The 16731-nt window shown below is 41.0% G+C and overlaps 2 protein-coding genes across 3 annotated transcripts; one reads left to right on the forward strand and one right to left on the reverse strand.

The window, feature by feature from the left end:
- Positions 1–8520: 8520 nt before the first annotated feature.
- On the reverse strand, positions 8521–9929 carry LOC112197201 (glycine-rich cell wall structural protein). 2 transcript variants are annotated; one of them, XM_040518918.1, is made up of 2 exons: positions 9143–9929; positions 8521–9112 (listed from the first exon to the last, which is right to left on the reverse strand). In XM_040518918.1, exons 1-2 carry the CDS (start codon positions 9837–9839, stop codon positions 8793–8795), a joined length of 1017 nt encoding a protein of 338 aa, XP_040374852.1. In that variant the 5' UTR covers positions 9840–9929; the 3' UTR covers positions 8521–8792. The 2 variants fall into 2 exon arrangements, with proteins under 2 accessions (XP_040374852.1, XP_024193572.1); XM_024337804.2 differs by having other exon boundaries at positions 8521–9929.
- Positions 9930–11560: 1631 nt separating this feature from the next.
- LOC112197202 lies at positions 11561–15521 on the forward strand. The gene is made up of 7 exons (XM_024337805.1): positions 11561–11756; positions 11801–12234; positions 12319–13430; positions 13644–13833; positions 14543–14602; positions 14902–14953; positions 15202–15521. Exons 1-7 carry the CDS (start codon positions 11561–11563, stop codon positions 15519–15521), a joined length of 2364 nt encoding a protein of 787 aa, XP_024193573.1.
- Positions 15522–16731: the final 1210 nt, after the last annotated feature.

Raw genomic sequence — 16731 nt, forward strand, 5'->3', positions numbered from 1 at the left:
GATGGAATCCGAAACTTGTCATAGAAACGCGTGGGCATATCCCTTCCCAATCAAGTAGTCACTTTAGTGAGCGTTTCAACCTCTTTGTAAACGCGCTCCATGGTCTAGAGCCACTTGATTTGGGTAAATGAAGTTCACCATGAACCTTCATGTATATTCCGTATCTAGATCCCTATAGAGATACGTAGTGACCATATTTGTAAGCTGCATGTTCAGTTATTCGGAAACTACCAAACTGACAGGGTAGTGGAGTGCAATGACATCCATTACGAGAGAATATGTCTCATCGTAGTCGATTCCAGGGCGTTTTGTGAGAAGCCTTGCGCCATAAGGCGAGATTACCATATCTTTTTCTCATCACGCTTTCTAACGAAGACCCATTAGTCAACGGGTTTTATGTTAGGAGGTGTTGGCATCTCTAGCTCGAAAACCTTCCTCTTCGTTAGAGAATCCATCTTAACCTGGATCGCATCTTTCCATTTAGGCCAAAAACTCTCTACGTTGGCATTCATTCATCAACGGAGCGTGGTTCGATATCATCGGACTCAGCAAACTCACGCGCAACAAAATGCGTAACTACATCATCAATTATGATGGAGTTTCTATCCCACATCTCATGTACACTAGTGTAAGTTTCATAGAGCTCTATATTCTCAGGAATAGGTTCTGACGTTGAGGCGTCCCCCAACGATAACCATAACCCTGAAGATACTCATGAGACGGATTTTTGAGTCTTGATGATCAAAGGATTGGAATGTGCCAAAGTATCCTTCGAACCCACGGGCCTCTCCACGCATCCTAGCTGGGGCCATGGCCTATAACGCCAAAGTGCCACATTCTTTGGCATTGGCGCCATGCCTACCTCCGTGTAGGGTGGCGCTACGTCCTCCCGTAGGGACGTCCTTCCTTGCAGACGTGTTTGCAGCATATTTGTGTGATCTCGTCACTTTAACAGGGATCAAGATGAGACATAGTGGGGACAGACTACGACAATTCCTGTCGTTCCTGTTGAACATTCGTGTTCTTATCTCCCCCCTAACGACGGGAAGACTGTCTCATCAAAGTGACATCCGCAAATCTAGCGGTAAGGAGATCGCCTAGCAAGGGCAGTGAAGTGGCGGACGATTGTTGGAAGTTCAAACCTAACGTAGTTGCCCATTCGTCTGTAAGGACCCATCATAGAGCGTTGTGGCTACGCAATTGGCACATAAATGGCTCACTCAAATGTGCGTAAGTACAAAAGACGTGTACCCAGTCACTAGCTGTAACGCAGAGGTACATTGAGTGGCGGTAGGTCGTAGACGAATTAGCATAGCTGCATGCGATATTGCGTCACCCCAAGCGGATGTAAGAAGATTGGTGCGCATTACCAATGTTCGGACTACCATCGTAGTCGTGTCCGCGAGACCAATTGGGTGTGTACATGGGAATGTGATGTCCAACATCAAGCCCATTGCAATATCCATCGAAAGTGTTCGATGTAAACTCTCTAGCATAGTCAAATCCAATTGACTGAATAGGATGATTCGGGGAGTGAGCCCGTTGTCACATGATATGTGCTAGGAGTGTAGCATAAGTAGCATTTATAGGTGGACAATGGCAGAACACGTGACCGGCGTGTTTGCGTGTCAACCAACATCATAAAATATTTAAGCGTCCGCAAGTTGGTTGAATCAATCCACAAAATCCCTACAGATTCTTTGTAAGAACATAATGAGTATTGTCATATCCTTTGCATAGGACGGTCTCAGTCCTAATTTCCCTAAGGGACGGGCTTAGTAAAACGAGCGAGAGGCTTTAGAAGCAACCAATGAGAATTATGGTTAGGCCTGAGCGTCTGAAACGCTATTTTGAAGCAAGTTGGTGATTGCAGCATCACCTAGGGTGCCATCACCATGATGGACGCCATCCATGGAGTCATGGATAGGGACTACGCCAGCCCTAGGCTGGTGGTGGACGGAGGCGGTGCCCTAGGCAGCAACGTCGGTCACACTTAGTCTAAGAATCAACTTTTGATTCATGCTTCATTTCGCTCGAAAGAAATGATGTCCATGTGAAGTCTTTTTGTAGACGGATCATCATATCATGACTAGAATGATCTATCCTGTCGTGACAAAGCCAATATGTGTCTAAATCCAAGAGATCTTCTCTCATAACTTTATTGGATTTAATAGCTCGAATAGTAACATAAAGTCCACTAGAGCGACACATAAACTTCTCTAAGATGCGTCTTTGTTCAAAATCATTAGAGGTAATGCAAAGGAACTCATTTCCGTTCTCTACATGCATTTTCGCATGGAATTCGTTGGCTATTCATAGGGTACTATTTGCCCTAAGAGCGTAGAGAGTTTCTGTGACAACTGGAATCAAGGTGCCATTTGGCAAGTGGAACTTGGGCTATTCCATGTCCTTGAATTAATATTGATGGCCTAGCCATCGTAGTCACAAAGTCATATGCTCAGAATCAAAATTGAGTCATAATGAAAAGAACTCGAAATTTTATTCATAAGCCAACGAGATACATCATTGTTTCTATGATCAAAGAAAATCTAATCCAATAAAAAGGAATATGGCAATCGCCTACATCTCTTGAAAATAAAGACTTAAACAGAATTGGCGATCTATTGATCCCAGCCAGATTTGTAGTCTTCAACCCTTCACTCTAGATCATCTTCTTGATCTTCTTGTTCCACATAGTGAGCTTCTCTTGCTTCACAATATGCTTTGTAGGCTGTGACCAGTTCTTCACGAGCTCTACAAATGTGTGCCCAATGCTCAGACACTCCACATCGAGAACATACATCTCTTTGCTCGAACTCCATTGATTGAGGCGCTTTGAAAGCGTCATTTAGATGGCTCTTAGTGTTGGTGGCGCCACCAACATGGCCAGAGGCATTGCCTCCCTCTCTCTTTCCACGTTTACCTCTTCGGTTCCGTGTTCGCCTATTTTGGCGGTTACCTTCCCAAGTAGAGCAATTATATGGATCAGAATGTCCAGGAGTATACCTAAGATTAGGGTTTTGCTCTTGGCGCCCTCTCTTAGAGGTGCGACTATAATTGGATTCTGGAATATGCTCTGTTTCCACGGATCTCGAATTATAGTTCTTTACAAGGATATTGTCATGCTTTTCAGCGACATTCATAGCTCCAATGAGCTCATGAAATCTTGTGATCTGTCTTGCATTTACATCGATTCGATAGTTCTTAGCAACCATCAATGCAGAGACGGGGAAGGTAGAGAGAGTCTTCTCAATCAACATCGCATCTGTGATCTCTTTACCACAGAATTCCATTAAGGATTTAATGCAAAGTGCTTCCGAATTATAGTCAAGAACTGACTTGAAATCACAGAAGCGGAGGCTATGCCATCTCACTTCTAGGTCAGGAAGCAAGGAGTCACGGACGTTGTCAAATCTTTCTTCGAGTGAGACCCACAGCCTTCTGGGGTCTTCTTCATTCATATACTCGTACTGGAGCGAATCATCCATATGACGAGTCATTAGGATGATGGCTTTCGCCTTATTTGCCTCTACGGCTGCTCTATTTGCTTCTAAAGCTTGAGCTTGCTCAACAGTTAGCACGTCCTGGCTAGGCTCGAGAATCATATCCAGGATTCTATCAGCCTTGAGATGTTGGCGGATATCACGAACCCACCTGTGATATCTAGAGCCAATTGTTCCCAATGGAGCAAAGTCCAATTTGTTCAGGTTACTCATCCTGAAAGAGAACAAGAAATTAGGGTTAGTTTCGGAGCGAAATAGGCTACCACGAAAACATATGAAATTTCTGAGCGTAATCGCTTCCAAGAAATTAGATTCCAAGAGATATTGGATTAGATCGAAACAATGATGTGTTTGTGGTCGATCATAACTTCTCAACAAACTCTAAGTTTGGAGGACTCTACAAGCTCCAAGCTTGGAGTGAGCGCGAACCCCCACAGTTCGGCTTTTGGTCTCCCCTATGTAGAGAAAGGGGGGTAGAAGAAGGGATTTCGGAAGTCCCCGAGAAAAGAAGAAGAAATTAAAGGAAAAAACTTCAAAAACGGGAACTTTTAGAAAAGTTTACCTTAAAAGATGGCCGGGGAAAAATGTCACCGAAAAGTACTATAGCAGTCGGAAGTACTGTAGCTGACCGAAAAGTTGTCCAGAAAAGTCGGCCGGAAAGTTGTCGGAAAAGTCGGCCGAAAGTACTGTAGCAGCCGGAAGTACTGTAGCACATACTGTAGCTGACCGAAAAGTCGCCGGAAGTCGGCCGGTAAGTGGTCGGAAAAATCGCCGGAAGTACTGTAGCAGCGGGTACTGTAGCAGCCGGAAGTACTGTAGCACGTACTGTAGCTGCGGAGGTTTCTGGGATTTGAAGGCTACGATTATAGGGTTTCAGGGTTAGGGCTCGTGCTGATAATGTGTTGTAGAGAAACTGAATTTGGGAGAAATTTTCTGTGTGTTCTCATTGATAATAGGGGCCTCTTTATATAGAGGATTACAATGCATAGAATCTCAATCATACAAGGAGAGTAATTCTACATTGATTAGGATTCTAGATCCTTCTAATTAAATCTTATTACCACTAGGTCAAGTAACCTAGAGTTTAGGCTAAACACAAATTAGGTTTTCCTTCAACAATTTCCTATATGTCTATATCATTGTACTTATTTTTCAAAATATATATTATGATATTATTTATGTTTTAATTTTACAGAAATTTCGTCCCATATTTTTTAAAACAAATATAAATAGGTGTTGATTATAAATTGAATCATAGGTCTGTAAACCAAATTTTAGAGTCACTCAATTGAGCGATTAAGGTTGTAAATCTTTCTTCTCGATTATCACACCAACAACTTCATCATACTTCTCATTACTATTTCACTATTGTGTGTGTGTGTTAGTGTGTATCGTTAACCTCAAGCATCAATTAAAATACAGCTACGAACAGTTGACCAAAAATAAGAACAAAACAGCAATATATGAGGAGGTGTGAACCTGCAGCTGCTCACCAAGAAAGTTTTGGTTAGAGTTCCTCGTGTTCAAAACCATCCTAGTCTTGTAAGGAGCATGCGAAGCGTAGAAGTCTGGTGAGGCCGTTTTGATTCACCTCAACCAAAACTTCTCATATTGCGTATTAAGGTCAAGAACGACTCCCACATTCACAGGGATGATTTCAGTTTGGACCATGGAGCCTAAGGAAATCGATGACCAAAAATAGAAGATCACAAAGATAGAGAAACCAATCCTAAGGTTCGGATGGTAATATTTCTTGATCATATTTGATGGAATGTTTTGAGAGTAAGCTGACTGATCGATTTGTCCAGTTAACTTCCATAAAAAAAAATTGGGGAGAATTCTACAAATGGTCACTCAACTATGACTCATTCGATACTTTGGTCACTCAAGTTTCAAATATATCACTTTGGTCACTCAAGTATTACACTGTCATTCACAAAAGTTACTTTATTGTGAGAAAAATGCCCCTTGGGTGACTTTTGTGAATGACAGTGTAATACTTGAGTGACCAAAGTGATATATTTGAAACTTGAGTGACCAAAGTGTCGAATGAGTCATTGTTAAGTGATCAAAGTGACTATTCTCCCAAAAAGTTATTTATACGTGAAAAGAAATCCATGGATCAGATACTTCTATTTTCAATTAACGCACGCGGAAATAGACCAAACAATATTCACTAATACATATACGTGTGTGTCTATATATATATATATATATATAATCTAATTCGAAACATAAATGAGTAAGTAATGCATGTGGACAATATAGTATTTTTTTTGTTTTTTTTGATGTAATGCATGTGGACAATATAGTATTACATACACGATATGTGGGATCTGATTCAACCCTAGCCTGTAATATTATTGTATATATATGTAGGTCATATACTCATGAGATTTCTCAGAATATGTAGGAGTATAAGACCCGCTATATGTTTTGAAATATATTGCGGTTCAATCTATTTAATTAACGTAGAATGAAGAAGTCATCATTACAAAATCCTTTTAATTAACTAAACTCTTTCAAATTTATTTTATTATAAAATACACTTAATAAGGTAGTAGACGATGGTGGGTAGTGTTGGTAATATAGCCTAAGCTAGTGGTTAATTAATTGTGTTTTGTTTGCTAAAGTTTTAGTACGTATTAAAAGAGAAAACATTCTCCAAGCCTCCAATGTAGCTTTGGTGTTCTAGATATTGTCTGAAGCATTTGGATTCATCTAGGTACTCTTTATTTTTCCTGACTGAAGAAGAAAGATTTATTAAAGGGCCCTTTATTAAATTCCAATTTCAGAAAAAAAGCAGAAATCTCCTTTAAGATATTTGGAAGACACCACCTCGATCCATTCCGGGCCTCGATTTTCTTTTCACACCTAGGAAAAACAATTAGGTACGGTGTATCCCACATTAGATGAACCACATTATTCTCAGCTCTCTTATTTTTAATAATGGATGGCAATTTTGAGTATCAATACTATTTTTAACACTCAAACATTTTGCTCTTTTTTTTTTTTTTTTTTTTTTTGAGTTCTTGTACACCACCAACTCGATCACGTTGAGATGATGACCTAAAAGATTAAGGTTGTTACTGTTGACATGGGATAAAAATTTGCTAAATTCATTTAAGGTTTCGTTTGGTTCGTAGAATTGATGACTCAGGAAAGGAAAGTCATTACTTTCCTTTGTTTGGTAACCACAAACTCCAGAAATATTTTTCCCCTGTCAAGAATGTAGGGGGGGGGGGGGGGATCATTCCACTTAGACCCCATATGAGATTGATTTTCCCTTCCCATTTCTCAGCATTTATTACAAAAATTTTGGACAACAATACCTTGTCTTGCATAAAAAATTGGTGTACTTTTGAATTTTTATGATGTTTTTATTTTAAAATACAAGGATCTTATTGAAACATTGATATATTTTTATTTTCCTTTCCTGCACCAACCAAACACCGGAAAGGAAATCAAATGGCCTTTCCTGAATGGAAAATGATTTGTGGCCTTAATGAGGCCTAAGATTTATGGCCTCAATATTAGGTGTCATGCCATGTCACCTACACACATCACCTATTTGTCAAATCATGCCATGTAATTCTTGAGAAAAATACCATTTTAGCCTTCTAAAATCTAATGACTCTAAGTTATTTTGATTTTTTTTTCCAAAAGAAAAAATTATTTTGCCTTTTTTTTCCTTTTCTTACACTCATGCTTAGATTTAAATAACAATGTCAAGAATAGAAAAAATTTCATGTAATTCAATCAATAGATTTGCACATACATTTGATCAATAGATTTGCATAACACATGTATATGAGTTCAACCTTTGTTGCGTTTCTGTAAATTTTGAAAATATAATGTGAAAAATACATAGTTATATCATTATATATGTTCTTATGTTCATTCTTTTCTCTTTATGTAGCTAGGGTTTAAACGTTATATTTTAGTTTATTATTTTCTGTTTGTTTATTTTCCTTATATTTAGATTGTAGATGATAATTAATGAATGCTACTAACATGAAATTTTTTTTCTTACCTCTTAATTTAGACATATGTATTTTCCAAATTCAATTTATTAATGCTATTTTTTTGGATGAAATTAATCAAAAAAGTTAGAGCATCTCCAACAGAATACTTATTTCAAAAAAAATTTGAAATTTAACTAGTTTTAGACTAAGTTTGATCTCCAGCAGACTAGCTAAACAAAAGCTAAATTTAGCTTTCGCTAAAAGACCTAGCTATATTTAGCTAGAGAGGAGAGAGAATTTAACTAAAAGTTAAATTTAACTTGAGATTTAGGTATTTGCTGGAGCATAACTCAATATTCAACTAGCTATATTCCAATTTTAGCTACTTTTAGCTATCAAGATAGCTATCACTGTTGGAGATGCTCTTATTGCCTATTTCTTGACACCTAATTCAATATATTTATGCTATTTGGAAAGAAAAATTATAGGAAAGAATTTAAATAAATGAAGAAAAATATTGGTTAAAGAATTTGTAGACATATCTCTTAAATTAATACATAATTAATAGGTGATTTTTTTTCGTCGCCTAATTAAATTCATTAATGTAATTCATTCACCCCTAACATCTAAAAAGAAATATATATAAAAGGATAAAGTTGGTGTTGCAATAGTATGATGTGACAAGATATATTATGTGAAATTGAAAATAAAATTAGTATTTGCTTATATGGCATGACACCTAAGATTTGATGCCATAAATTTTAGGCCTCATTGAGGCTCTATATCATTGCCCTTCCTGAATATTTTCCCTGCTTTACCAAACATATGAAATGAAACCTGACAGGAACTTTAGTATTTCCCTTCTCCATGGGAAAGACAAGAGATCAATTATTTTGTGAACCAAACGAGGCCTAAGTGTTTTATTCCTTTAATGCGCTCATATATATAAACGTCATCTTTTTAGCAAAACCAAACTGAATTCTAAACATGCTTAGCTAGTTACGATAATGGAAGTCTGGCAATTGATCACGTACGTACACGGTACACCACCGTAATGAACACTTATCTTCAGTTTAAAATTAATAAATTGACAGTGCTAGATAATGGGGAAATTATATGTAAAATAACAAAATGATTCCCATGCACAAAGAATACACTTTTCTCTTCGTTTGCATGAAGATTGAAGAGGACATTCATAGATTGAACTAGAAATTGCAGTACTAAAGAGGAAAGAAGAATAAAACTCCAAAATAAGGAACATTTATAAGGAACGTAGCTAACGTAGCTAATCAGCAGTCGCAGCAGAAACTCGCGAGTTAATTAGCTAGTGACCGCCGCCACCTCCGAATCCAGCTCCACCACCGAAGCCAGCCCCACCACCAGCACCAGCACCAAAACCACCTCCGCCACCTCCACCAAATCCCCCACCTCCACCGCCACCAACACCTCCTCCGCCCCCTACTCCACCACCAGCTCCAAACCCTCCTCCAGCACCGGCTCCACCACCAACTCCTCCACCACCCCCAAACCCACCCCCTCCACCAGCACCACCTCCAACACCTCCTCCAGCCCCGCCACCTGCACCACCGCCAAAGCCTCCACCTGCACCACCTCCCGCTCCACCTCCACCTCCAAGTCCACCACCTCCTCCAGCTCCACCGCCAAGGCCACCACCTCCTCCAGCTCCACCACCAAACCCACCACCGGCTCCAGCACCGCCACCGTGGCCAAGTCCACCTCCTCCACCTAGACCACCACCGTGGCCAAGTCCACCTCCGCCACCTAGACCCCCACCATGTCCAAGTCCACCTCCGCCACCTAGACCCCCACCGTGGCCAAGTCCACCTCCGCCACCAAGACCCCCACCATGTCCAAGTCCACCTCCACCACCTAAACCTCCACCAGCACCTCCGCCTAAACCACCTCCAGCTCCTCCGCCTAAACCGCCTCCTGCACCGCCACCAAGACCTCCACCGCCTCCCAACCCACCTCCAGCACCACCCCCAAGACCACCACCACCCCCTAACCCACCTCCTGCGCCACCGCCAAGCCCACCTCCGCCTCCTAGACCGCCGCCAAGTTTACCTCGAGGAAATTTTCCATGCCTAAACCCCTTCCTATAAATCCCATGCCCTAGGCCACCTCCTCCACCGAGGCCTCCTCCTCCACCAATGCCTCCACCGAGACCTCCTCCTCCACCAATGCCTCCACCGAGGCCTCCTCCTTTAACAAAATGCGGGACTGGGCGCTTAAAAAACAAGTGTTTATCGTCCTTAACCTTAGGATCTTCATCACCCACAACCGAATCGCTCACAAGAAACACACACAGGAGAGCCACCACAACACAGCCAGCTGAAATGTTGACCCTCATTGTTACTTATCAGCGCAGAGCTCACTAGCTAGTTTCAGTGCAGAAGCTAGTGCAATGAGGTTAGGGTTTATATAGTGAAACGAGAAAGAGAGGCGGGTTAGATTAATTTAATAGGTTCAAAGTGGATTAATTGAAGGAGATCGAGGTCCACTACTAGGTACAATAATATTGACCCAACTGTCACGCTTGAATGGAGTAAATGAACCTCATCTGCCATTGGGGCAGCAGGTAATAAATTTATTTATGTCTCCAACTGTCCTTCACCCTCCAACTCAAACATAGAGGCCCTCTTCTTCTTCTTGTCCATTCGATTTGGGTTTCTTGATGACTCTGCATATATAAATTATATGCCTGAATCTTATCTCCCAGCTAGCCTCTTCTTCTTTCCCCACACTTTTCGCTTGTAGGATACATAAGGATCTAGCTAGGGTCAACTCATTGCAGCAACAATTTCCAAGTTCGAGCTGGAAATTTGTAAAGTGAAAACTCGATCAGGGATACGTTGTTCACTTATTCTGGGTCTTCGCTAGCTTCTAATAATGTGAATGTGATTTCATTCAATGGGTTACTTACGGTACCATTAATGCTGCAACCAAACATTTACTATACCCTCTCATATATCTTGCACCAGAAATAACTTCATCTCTCTCTCTCTCTCAATGAATTAAATAAAATCTATATATTTGTGATTTTCATAGTAGATTGATCACATTTAATAGTTGATAAGTCTCCCACTTATCAACAATTTAGTTCCCATTACCACAACTTAGCGTAATTAAGTTCTAAACTGAGATCACAAACAGCCCTGCATTATATATCATATATATACACGTATTAGGGCTAGCTTATGTGTGTAAAAGGACTTGCTAGGGTTTCATGGTCTCTTCTCTCCACATGCAGCAAAGGCATTGAGACTGTTCTCTCATCTGGGTAACTTGTTATATTGAAGGCCGGGGATGATCATTTGGGTTGATCGGTCGATTAAGAATTGGAAAGGGATGGTTTGGGTTTGATGAAACAACCAAGTTGAAGATGCAAATTAGAATTATAGTGAGATTTTATGTAAACATGGAGCCATGGAGGAGGACATTCGATCAGGGCCTCACAGTGTTGAGATGCCGGCTATGTTCCACGGGGTTGCAACAGTACTCAACATCATGATTATAATTCTCTTCCTTAGTAGCTAGGGTACTGAAAGACAACATATATAGCCATCACCACTATCCCGGATGGATAATTTATCCCCGAGTTTTGAGAAAGCCACGTACGCCATTATTTCTATATAAATCCCAACACCTCTTTTGGGCGCAATGAACGACCTACCAGGTTCATGACCTATTCTCATCGGCAATTGGTAAACATGGAGAAGTAGGCCGGATTGGTCATTAGTGGCAGCCAAGAATGCACCTTATTTGGACTACTTGTGTTTCATAACCAACCTATTAAAACAGTACAAATCACGCACCACATAAACTGATCAAAGTATAAAACATCAAATGTATCTATAGCATGATTCAGGCCTGTTTTTACATTAGTGTAGACTTTTTTTTTTTTACATTTGAAATGGAATTTGATTGAATAAATATATTTAGTTTTGTTTAAATACAAAGCCAATGCCAATAGGTACATTCTAACAGATATTAATATCCAAAAATTTTTTTGACCTAACCGCTCCTACGCTAGGTTTACTTTCTTGAGCAAGAAAGACAATTTGAGCGTCCATGGATTTGGATATACTTAGCTGGAATTGCAGAGGGATCTGCAATGATGCAACGACGAGAGCGCTGAAGGATTTGTATTCTCAGAATTGTCCACAGATTGTATTCTTATGTGAAACGAAGATTAGCAGAAAAGATGATTTCGAATGTCTACGTCAAGCATTAGGGTTCGCTCATGCAGAGGAGGTGTTGAGCGCTGGTCAGGCTGGGGGTTTAGGGCTTTTCTGGAGTGATGATGTGAAGATTCAAATCGGGACCAAATCGGCGCATCAATAGATGCAGTGGTAGCGGCGGAGGCTGGGTTGCCGTCATGGCGTCTGACTGGCTTTTATGGCTTTGCTCGTACTGGGGAGAGAGATAGGTCATGGCAATTGCTGCGTGATCTCTCCGATCTTGATACTTTGCCTTGGGTGGTGATAGGGGGTTTTAACGAGATTCTGAATAGCCGGGAGAAGATAGCCGAACCGGTGCGACAGGAGAGGCAGATGCGTGGATTCCGGGAGGCGCTAGGGTACTGTGAATTACTGGATCTAGGGTTTCAGGGATCCATGGCCACGTGGTGGAATTCTGATATTTTGTTGCGACTGGACCGAGCCGTATGCACCCCTTCATGGATTGACATTTTTCACCATGCTAGGGTTATGCATCTGGCGCCGTCTGATTCTGACCACGTCCCGGTTTTACTACGAGCGAGTACTACTGCTCTGATGGCCACATGAACTAGGTCTCACCGCTTCAAGTTTGAAGCGTTTTGGTTGCAGCATCCTGACTGCGATGGAATTGTGAAGGAAGCCTGGAGTACAGATGTTGTGGGCACTCCTATGTTTTGTATTATGAAGAAAATTATGCATACTAGAATTCACCTAACCAAATGGAAAAAGGAGGTCTTCAAGGGTAGGCAACTACAGATGTTGGGCATCTGTGCTAGGTTGGAAGAGCTACTAAATGTATTCCCATCAGGGATTGTACAAGATGAGAAGAAGGAGCTGACAGATAAGCTTCAGGACTTGTTGTTTCAGGAGGAATTGTTTTGGAAGCAGCGCTCGAAAATTACATGGCTCAAGGAAGGAGATCGAAACACCTGTTTCTTTCACCGTAAAACAGAGAATAGGAAGCGTAAGAACTCTTTGCAAGGTTTGTTTGATGAAGCGGGGCAATGGCAGGAGGATGATAACGGGATTGAGAATGTGATCACTGCCTATTTTTCTCAAATGTTTAAAGCCTTTGAAATAGATTTTGATGCTCTGAATTTAACCCTGGAGGCTATTGCTTCTTGTGTTACTCAAGAGATGAATGATCAGCTTTGTAAAACGTATACCAAGGAGGAGGTGCGCTTTGCTCTTTTTCAAATGTATCCTACTAAATCCCCAGGTCCTGATGGGATGCCTCATCTTTTCTTCCAGCACTATTGGGACCATATTGGAGATGATATTTTTGCCGCAGTTCATAGTTTTCTTCAAACAGATCAGTTGTTGAAGCAAGTCAATTTCACTCATATTTGCCTTATTCTGAAAGTGAGTAATCCAGAGAACATGTCAGATTTGAGACCCATTGCCCTCTATAATGTGATTTACAAGATTTGTGCTAAGGTTATTGCTAACAGACTGAAGCTAATTTTACCAGAGGTGATTTCCCCTTTTCAAAGTGCCTTTGTCCCAGGTAGGCTAATTACTGATAATATATTAGTGGCAAATGAGATTGCACATTTCGTGCATAATAAGCGGGATGGAGATGATGGATTCATTGCTTTGAAACTGGATTTAAGTAAGGCCTACGACAGGATGAAATGGTTTTTCCTAGAAAGGGTGATGATTCGTTTTGGTTTTGCAAGAAGTTGGGTTTCTATGGTTATGCAATGCATGAGCACGGTGCGGTATTCTTTCTTGATCAGAGGTAAACCACATGGATTAGTTACTCCTAGTCGGGGAATAAGACAAGGTGATCCATTGTCACCTTATCTTTTCCTCCTGGGAGCGGAAGGCTTTTCAGCTTTACTACAGTAGAAGTTGGCTGCAAGCTTTCTACCAGGTATTGTGGTCTGTGCTAATGCACCTTCAGTAAATCCTTTATTATTTGTGAATGATAGCATGCTATATGCAAAAGCTTCTTTGGAATCCTGTGGTGCCATACAGGAAGTCCTAGATATACAGGAAGTCCTAGATATTTATGGGAGAGCTTCAGGCCAGGTGGTTAACTTTGCTAAGAGTTCGGTGGTGTTTAGCAAAAATGTACCAGTTGAGGTACAGGCTGACATCTCTGGATTTTTGGGAGTGGAGGTTGTGGATTCACACACAAAATATTTAGGCCTACCCACTTATGTAGGTCGAAAGAAAACTGCTACTTTCCAGAACATCAAGGAGAGATTGTCAAAAAAATTAACTTCTTGGCAAGGCAAGTTGTTGAGTGGAGCAGGAAAAGATATTCTGATCAGGGTGGTGGCTCAAGCGTTACCTAATTATGCGATGAGTGTCTTTCAACTTACTAATAGTTTTTGTGAAGATCTGGAACAGTAGTATGCAAGGTTTTGGTGGGGGAGTACCTTAGATAAAAGGAAAATACATTGGAAGAATTGGAATGCTCTTTGCAATCTGAAAGAAGATGGCGGGTTAGGCTTTCGTAGTCTATCCAATTTTAACTCTGCCATGCTTGCCAAACAAGCTTGGAGGATCTTGAATAGCCCTTCTTCGCTTGTTGCAAGGATTTATAAAGCAATATATTTTCCGGATACTTCTTTTTGAGAGGCCATTCCTCATGCATCTCCCTCATATTCGTGGAGAAGCATTTTCTCAACTCGGGAAATGCTTAAAGAAAGTTGTTATTGGCAGGTAGGTACCAGAGAGAATATTAGTATTTTTTCTGATAATTGGGCGGTGGCATTACCTTCTGGGCGACCTATCTATTCGGGGTTGGCTGGGATTGAGTGTCGAAAGGTGAATGAACTTATGAGTGCAACTGGTAGGTTCATGGAACTTACCCTTGTTACAGGAGGTGTTCACAGTGGAAGAAGCAGCTGTCATTACTGCCATTCCCTTGAGTAGGAGAGCAGTGAATGATCGGCTTTGATGGAAGCTTTCGAAGGATGGAAACTTCTCAGTTAAGACGGCCTACAGGTTTGCTTTCTCGAAGTCTTCCTACTATCATCCACTGCAACTCCCAGTGGGTCCGGTTTTTTGGAAAAAATTGTGGAAAGTGGTCATTCCTAATAAGGCCAAAATCCATGTCTGGAGGGCGTGTTTGGATATGCTCCCTTCACTGGATAGTTTGGCTTCGAAACTAGTGGTCTTGGACTCGCAGGTGTGTGTCTTATGTGAGACTTACAATGAGACGACTCTTCATTTATGCAGGGACTGTCCCTTTACAAGGATGGTGTTGCACAAGAATGCCTTGCTTCACCAGGTATGTTATAACCCTCACAATATGTTGGGGGATGTCCTTAGCTGGTTGAATCGGTGTGCTATGGACTTGTCGTTATCTCAGTTTGGTGAACTCTTGTTCTATCTATGGGGGATTTGGAAGGAAAGAAATGATCGAGTTTGGAACTAAAAGAGGTGTGAGGCTAGGGATTTGTTTGGGGATTGTTTCCAGGCTGCAGGAGTTTAGGTTTCATAATTTGAAGCCTTCCTAGCCCAAAACTACATGCCCAGCTGTGTGGAGAGCTCCTCCAGTGGGGCTGGTTAAGATCAATGTGGATGGTGCCTTCCATCATGCTACTAGGAAAGGTGGTTTGGGTTTTGTGATCAGAAATGAGTCTGGGATGATGTTAGGGGGAGGTGCTTGGCCCTTGAGTGGTTTGATTTCTCCGGAGCATGCTGAAATCTTGGCCTGTAAAGCTGCGCTAGTGTTTGTGGGGGAGCACGATTTTGGTCAAGTTATATTGGAAACCGATGCTATGGAGGTTCGCGTCAACTTTCATTGCATGACACTGCTATTCTATCTTTACTGGGCAGAATATATGAAGATGTAGTGGCTCTGTTGGAAGCACAGAATGTTGTGTAGGTGCTACACGTAGGTCGCCAAGGTAATGGAGTAGCACATTTGTTGGCTAATCATGCCCATTCCCTTTGGCAGAATGCTTTTTATTTTTCAGTCCCATAATTTTTACAAGCTGCGATTGCAGCTGAGCTTTGTACTGTGTAATTTTCTTTTCTTTTAATAAATGGCTGACCTCCGTTGATTAAAAAAAAAGCCAATGCCAATAGGGATAACGAGTGTATGTGCTAACCTATAGCTTAGCGGTAAACATGAGAAATTCCAAAATTAGGATGTGCTTGCAGCAAAAACTTTAACTTGTGCCATTTCTAAATTACAGATTTCAAAGATATTTTGAAAAATATATATATTTTTTTATCAATAATTTTTTTTCGTTATTGTTATTTTGACCTCACTGATCCGATATGCTAATGAGATTCGAACTTATGAATCATGAACTTCACAATCTTGATTGTATTAAATAAATGGATGATTGATCATTAGACTGCTAACTTCACAATAACTGTTCATTTTTTAATGCAATCGAATAAGTAAACGATTTTTGTTTGCATTCATTTTTTGCAGCCATGATCTTTACAGGTTGATTTAATATTTGAACGGTTAAATTATAGATTTACGTTGCTATGCAAATAATTAAGAGAGAGTTCAGATACTCACATACATACTGGTTTGGATGTAAGTATTTTCCTATTTCGACTTGAATATTAAACCATGGGGATAATGGGGATACACACATATTTGGCTAGTAAACATATTTAAAAACTCCCTTGGTCCAGTCGGAGTGAAGTCTGCAGGTTGAAGGTATTGTTGTCCAGGGCGCTTGGAGAATTTAATGGCAAAGGAAGGCAGCGGGGTGATGGTGTTGTTGTTCAGGACGCTTGGAGAATTTAATGGCAAAGAAAAGCGGCAGGTAGATGGCTGGAAGGCAGGGCGGGAATTTCGAGGCAGTGTCGTCGGATCAGAGGTCGTAGATGGTGATTACCGTATGGTGGCATTGCTGAGATCCACTAGGTTTAGATCGAAATTGTTGAAACTGATAAGCTTTGGTTGGTTTGGTTCGAATATGAGGAAGGACGGTGCGACTAGCTAGCGTGAGGTGGGTGGCGATGATGCTACTGCTGGCGGAGGTGCATGCGGGATGGTGGCATGGGTAATATAGATAGTGTTGGATGCACTTTATTGTT

This window comes from Rosa chinensis, chromosome 4 (assembly GCF_002994745.2).
Source record: "Rosa chinensis cultivar Old Blush chromosome 4, RchiOBHm-V2, whole genome shotgun sequence".
NCBI lineage: Eukaryota > Viridiplantae > Streptophyta > Magnoliopsida > Rosales > Rosaceae > Rosa > Rosa chinensis.

Bases quoted from the DNA above. Each gene is read 5' to 3' on its own strand.
- LOC112197201 (XM_024337804.2), bottom strand. From the start codon at position 9,839: ATGAGGGTCAACATTTCAGCTGGCTGTGTTGTGGTGGCTCTCCTGTGT.
- LOC112197202 (XM_024337805.1), top strand. From the start codon at position 11,561: ATGGATTTGGATATACTTAGCTGGAATTGCAGAGGGATCTGCAATGAT. The intron at 12,235-12,318 runs GTTTTACTACGA...TTTTGGTTGCAG, and splicing joins CTGATTCTGACCACGTCCCG to CATCCTGACTGCGATGGAAT. The intron at 13,431-13,643 runs GTATTCTTTCTT...TGTGAATGATAG, and splicing joins CAATGCATGAGCACGGTGCG to CATGCTATATGCAAAAGCTT.